The following is a 6220-nucleotide window of genomic DNA, read 5'->3' as shown; positions in this document are numbered from 1 at the left end:
TACTTATATTACAGTATTAAAATTAATAATCGATTATGAATACTTTCTTTCTTAATAAATATCTTCTTAATGTATATACAATTAACAAATAAGGATTTGTAATTTAGACAGAATTTGCAATTCTGTCCGAAATACGGAAATATCTTTTTATCATCAAACATTATTTATGTTTTATAATACTTTTTATATTGAATTTTTTATAATGTATAAATTGTTTTTATATATTATATGGATTGTGAATATTGTACATAAGACATTAAAATTGCATTTAAAAAAACTTAACGACGATAGGATTACTAACGAAATTAGCTTCTTTTTCTCTTGAGCGCATTTTGAAAACTACAGACGGAACATTACAACTCCAGAGCTATTGCCTTGTATGTAACCGACGGCTGCTGGATTACAATCGTCTTTTTCCAATGGATCCGATTATATCAGGTAAAAATAATTTAATTGATGCTACTAAAAATATTAAATTATATTAATCTAATATGCATAATATTTATGTAAATATATTATTATCATACGTATCAATATTTATCATGTATTTATTGCATTGGGATAAAAATGAAATAGCTAATCATTTGATTTAAAAAAATTCAATTTTTAAATATAAAAAAAAATGTCAGACAATATTTTAAAATATTTTTAATTAATATCCGCTATTTTAAATATTTAAAATAGTTTATTAAATATTTAAACAATTCAAATATTAACTATATTGCATTATAGAAAACATAACAGTAAATCTTCTATATAAATATTCAATTCAGAATCTACAAAGATAAAATAGAAAAAATTAAAAGCATTGCTAAATTTTGTTCTAATTTTTGTCTCTATTTCATTTACAAAATATTACATAATAAACATAAATTTTATTTACGATCATTATTGTTGATTGCGACAGAAGGATGACTATAACATCATGACATACTTGAACGAAAAACAAAGAAGGATGTTAAAAAAGAGTTGATTTCTGTCCAAAAGGATGTAAATAAAGAGAATAGTGTTTTTTTATAAATTTTGATCTCTTGTATACGATATAATTATTAAAAAGTTTGTAGCATTTGGGGAATCCTTCAAAGATTGAAAAGGAACATGATGTATTTATCCAAATTTTAATCTTCTTGTCTTTTCAAACATTACGAATTTTTTAATAATTTTATCACATCCAGGAAAACAAAATCTACAAAAAATAACTATTACTTTTACTTACATCTTTTCGAGCAAAAATCTCCTCTTTTTAATATTCTCTTTTAGTTATTTTTACCAAATAGATAAAAAGTAATTACGCTCCTTTGTATAGAAGAAATTTTTATGGATTTATAAAAAATTATAAGTGCGTTTGTAAACAAAATTTTTGTTTATAAACAAAGCTGTCAAAAACTTCTGGAAGTTTGTATATGTTTAAAATTCATTTTTTAATAATAATTTCACTATTAACTAATTGTAAATTCCTTGTCACATTTAGAAATTAGTGAGTAATTAAGAATAATTTGCAATAAAGTTATATTCAATATTTCTTTTTTGAATTTTAAATGAAAATTATTAATATCCTTCAATTTATAAAAATGATTTTTCTAAAAAAAAACTTACTTTTAATAATAAATATAATATAATAATAATTCAGACATGAAAAATTTGATTCCATTATTTAAATGAGCTCTACATTTTCATCAATACGTATTCTATTTTATTTTTCCTAAAATTTAAAGATAATAATAATCCTTAATTAATCCTTAAATTCAATCATTACACCATGAAACATTTTACAATATGAATATGAATAATTTCCGATGTATTTTTGCGTGCTGATCACGATCCATTAACAAAAATTGGTTATCCTGTCACAATTTTTGAAAAATAACAAAGAGAAGGTAAAAAAACGATGATTTTTAGCTGATATCTAATATGTTGCAACACAGTTAGTTTTTATACTTAATTTTATTAATTAAAATATCAACTTTTAGTTTTAAAATGTATTTTGGTTCATTTTGATTTTTAATGATTTTCTCCAAGCATAGCTAAAATATAGCTAGTTCTTTTTCATGTAACAGTATACGATTAATAATAGTATTTTAAAGAAACTAAATATTTATGAACATTTTGAAATGTTTATTAGATTGTTCTTTAATGATTATCATTATTTGTAATATATATTTATATATATTTATATTTTGTCATTTCCTTACATATTGTCACAATGATCATATAGGATGACAAATAATAATTTTTTCATATATAATTCAAATTGATTATATTATCTGATTAATTTGCATTTAAGGTATAACATTTACAAAAAAGTTTTTCAAATTAATCAGTTACAAAGTTACTTAAGTTTAATTTTATTTATTTTTTGTCATAATTATCCATGTTTCTACTTTAAAAATATGATTACTTGATTATTTGGAAAAACTGATTATTCTTTCTTTCTTTATTGATTAATATCTTATTCTTGGCGAATTGAAATATTAAAGATTCTATTAAACACACACAGGCACGCATGCATTTGAGTGCTGTTTTATTTGAGCGTTTTTATCATACAATAAATGTATGCAGAACAGAAAGGCTCTCGGATCTCTTTATCTTATAGCCAATCAACAGACTTGAAAAATTTATCACGACAAAAACGCACAAATAAAGCGTATTTATGTGTGTACGTGCGCACGTGAATGTATGTAGAGTATAAGGAATGGCTATTACGAACACCTCAAGAAAACATTTTGATTTCTCTTTTATACAAAGAATTTAAAATTTTGTTCATATCATTTGATAAATTCGTTGATATTTTATGTATTTTGATATATACTGAAATAGATTATTTTAATGCAAATGTTAAAATGATAGAGGGTACTCCTATTATTCATTCAATGCTCACATTAACCTCTGGGAAGAGTAGTATGAGTATTTTTATGGGTAATATGAGGAAATTTTCTAGAAGAAATTATGCAAAAATAAAAAGTCGTGTTATTTATTTTTATATGTGCAGTTTTTTTGGCCTTCTAAAAATGAAATTGTCAGGTATTTATCATATATTTATTTGTTCACATAACATCAAAATCTGCTCATAATACCTGAACATATATTTTACAATTAAAATAAATCTTTTTTAATTAGTATAATGTTTAATTTTTTAAATTAGAATTCTATGTTATGAGTGTAAAACAATAATTGGAATAACTAAAAACGGCTTATATCTTAATTTCAATTCGTAGAAGTTGATTAGACTTATGAGCATGCTCAAGTTTAACAGATGATCATATTAAAAAAATATAAATCAATATTGGTCTTGGAAATTATGAGATTATGATGGCTTAATACTGTTTATTTTATGAAAATAGACATAGAGCAAGATATTCTATCTCAATGTAGATTAAAAGCTTATGAAATTAAAGGCAAAACGTAAGAAATAAGAAAATAACGTACCTGTTCATTTAATCCTGCAATGACACATTTATTTTTATCACTTTAGAGCGGCACACATGGATTACTTGTGTCCAATCCAATTTTAAAACTCTTAAAGTGCTTAAAAAGTCTGTAAAAATTTACATATGGTCTTTAAATATTGAAAAAAAAGTTGGAAAAAACTTATAAAAATTACGCAGATATTAAGAACTGTTAAAAATGGATTCAAATGACTTATATACGCCGTTGGAGACTTAATTTGATAAATTCCGAAATAAATTAATTTAATTTAAATCCCGTAACATATTGACATGTTGCGAAGATAGATGCATCTTTCCCAATAAATGATATACTACTAAATGACACTATCAATTCATAGAAATATAAAGCATTCTCATATGTATTACCTGCAATATTCATAATATATAATTTTATATGTATGTACTTATATAGATTATACAGGGTGTATAAAAAATATCGCAATCCCTGAATATCTAAAAAAATATAAGTTTTATAAAAAAATGTTTTAGACGAAAGTTATAGGGTATAAAAAAGATCCATTTAATGATTTTATCAGTTTGATCTTGGTTGGTATCGCTTAGATCAAATCATATCGTATCATATATTCAATATCATATATTTTTTTAAACAGAATCTTAGTGAAAAAATTTTGCTGAAATTATTTCATGTTTTGGAACACTTTTCGGCAAAATTTCAGCATTTCAGAAAAATTTTAGTTAATTTCAGCGATTTTTAGCTGAAAAATTTATTTTTGGCAAAATTTCAGCAAAATTTCAGCAAAATTTTAGCAAAATTTCAGCAAAAATTTCAAAGAAATTTCAAAGTAATTTTAATTTAATTTCAATGATTTTTCAATATGTTATTGAAAGTAAAAAAAATTTATTTTCAATGAAATTTCAGCAAATTTTCAGCAATTTCGTTGAAATGTTCCAAAACGAATAATTTCGGCGAAATTTTTTCACCAGACAAATCCTAATTTTTTATTCCATATTTTTGTTCATCTCGAGAGCTCTTCAAAACACCGTAATAAAATATTTGTTTGTTAAGAACTTTTTGAGGATTTTTTAGGATTTGAAAGTTACAGTATCTCATATAATTATCTCATGTATTAGCATTATTTGTATGTTCAACTAATAGTTAAAACCTTTTAAATATTGTTCACAGAGTTATTTTAACATTATATATGTTAAGATCAAAATCTTTAAAGGTTATTTCTTTTATGCTCATTATTAAAAATAAAAACAATTTTCATAGGTCTTCTGTTATCAAGATCATAACTCTGAACAACAGTCAACATTTGACTCTCAACTACATGAGCGAGTTATTTGGATTTGAGAAGAAACTTTTAGTCGGCCGCTATTTTTGTATGGTTAATATTGTAGAGTTGAAGTGGGGAAGGGGAAGTAAAAAAAACTTGGAACCTTTCTCTGTCGCTGTGATGCAATTATTTCGTTGTTGTTGTAACGTTAATTGTAATACAATAAAAGTTTGACTTGAATGATTTGTATCCGTCAAATGTAAATTCGACAGCTTTTTATCGAAAGTAAAAATTCGTTTTTAGAGAATCTGTTTATTAATGCTGTATTCAAATATATGTGCTGTTTTCTTATACTTAACTAAAACATATATTCATTGTCAGAAAAAGCATTTTTGCGAGAGAGACATCTTGGCGATCGTTTTATTTTCTCGGAGTTATAAAATAGTGAGTAAATAATATCGAAATCGAAATCATTATATATTTAATATAAAATATTTTCATTTTTTTTAAAGTAGAAAATATCCGACATATCGGAGATATGTCGAATATTTTCACTTCATTCATGCAAATAATTATACTTTTTTGGAATAAATCAATATAACGTATTTTTTTTTAAAGTGTACATTATTCTTTTTTCAAAACACTACTTACTATTTATCTGTATCTTTTTTTATCATAAAGATATGATTTTTTGAAAAAAAAAAAAAAATTAATTTTTGTATTCTCACAAGTTCTTCAATATTTTTTGACATAACTTCTTCAATTATTATCAACCTATTTATGTTTTGATATTTTGATTCTACACATTCTGATATTTTATTAAAAAAAAATTTTCCAATGAGATTTGTAATAATTACAGAGCTAGTAAAAAATGTGAGTGACTTGAACTTAGATATGTAAATTAAGATTGTAAAACGGGATTGTAAAACATATAGAGTCAAAAGATTTTAACAATCAGTTGGATATTTTAGATGAATGTTAATACCAGGGCTACTATAACATTCCAATCCTTATAAGGTACTCCAATGTACTTAATGAAAAAATATTTTTTTATAGTATTTTGAAAAACTCGAGATAAGCTAGAATAATATGCAATGAAAAATTGGAGTTTTTATTAAAAAAAAAATCGATCTTACCTTAATTTACTGATCTTAGCAACGCTATTCAAAATTGAATTGATAAAATCATAATAGATTTTATTTTTAATCCCTACAACTTTTGTCTGAAACTTTTTTTATAGATAATGCTTACTTTTTTTTTATTTTGGTGATTTTAATACTTTTTAACTCATCAAATAGGAAACATTAATTCACTTTAAATTAGATAAGCATTAAAAAGAGCTTAAATCCAGGATTTTTTATTTCTTATTTGATGAAATTTTATGGTCCAATAAGATTCCTATTGTCAGTATTTTTTATACACCCTGTATAAAAATAAGCTATCCATTATATCTACAATATTTAGTTATTTTGTATCTGCATAATAAATATATAAATGGCGTAAATAAAATTTAATTTTTATTTTTTTTATATACTC

The 6220-nt window shown here is 23.3% G+C and overlaps 1 protein-coding gene across 1 annotated transcript in view; it reads left to right on the top strand.

The window, feature by feature from the left end:
• Positions 1-385: 385 nt before the first annotated feature.
• Positions 386-6220, top strand: part of LOC108693784 (paired box protein Pax-1) — a 135046-nt gene continuing 129211 nt past the window's right edge. The window contains exon 1 of the mRNA XM_018202922.1: positions 386-438. Within this exon, the coding sequence (XP_018058411.1) occupies positions 420-438 (19 nt within the window). The 5' untranslated portion in view covers positions 386-419. The remainder of the gene's footprint in view (positions 439-6220) is intronic.

The sequence above is a fragment of the Atta colombica genome, unplaced genomic scaffold, assembly GCF_001594045.1.
Source record: "Atta colombica isolate Treedump-2 unplaced genomic scaffold, Acol1.0 scaffold98, whole genome shotgun sequence".
Taxonomy (NCBI): domain Eukaryota; kingdom Metazoa; phylum Arthropoda; class Insecta; order Hymenoptera; family Formicidae; genus Atta; species Atta colombica.
The sequence above is the reverse complement of the archived record's forward strand: the minus strand, read 5'-3'. Positions and strand labels throughout refer to the sequence as shown.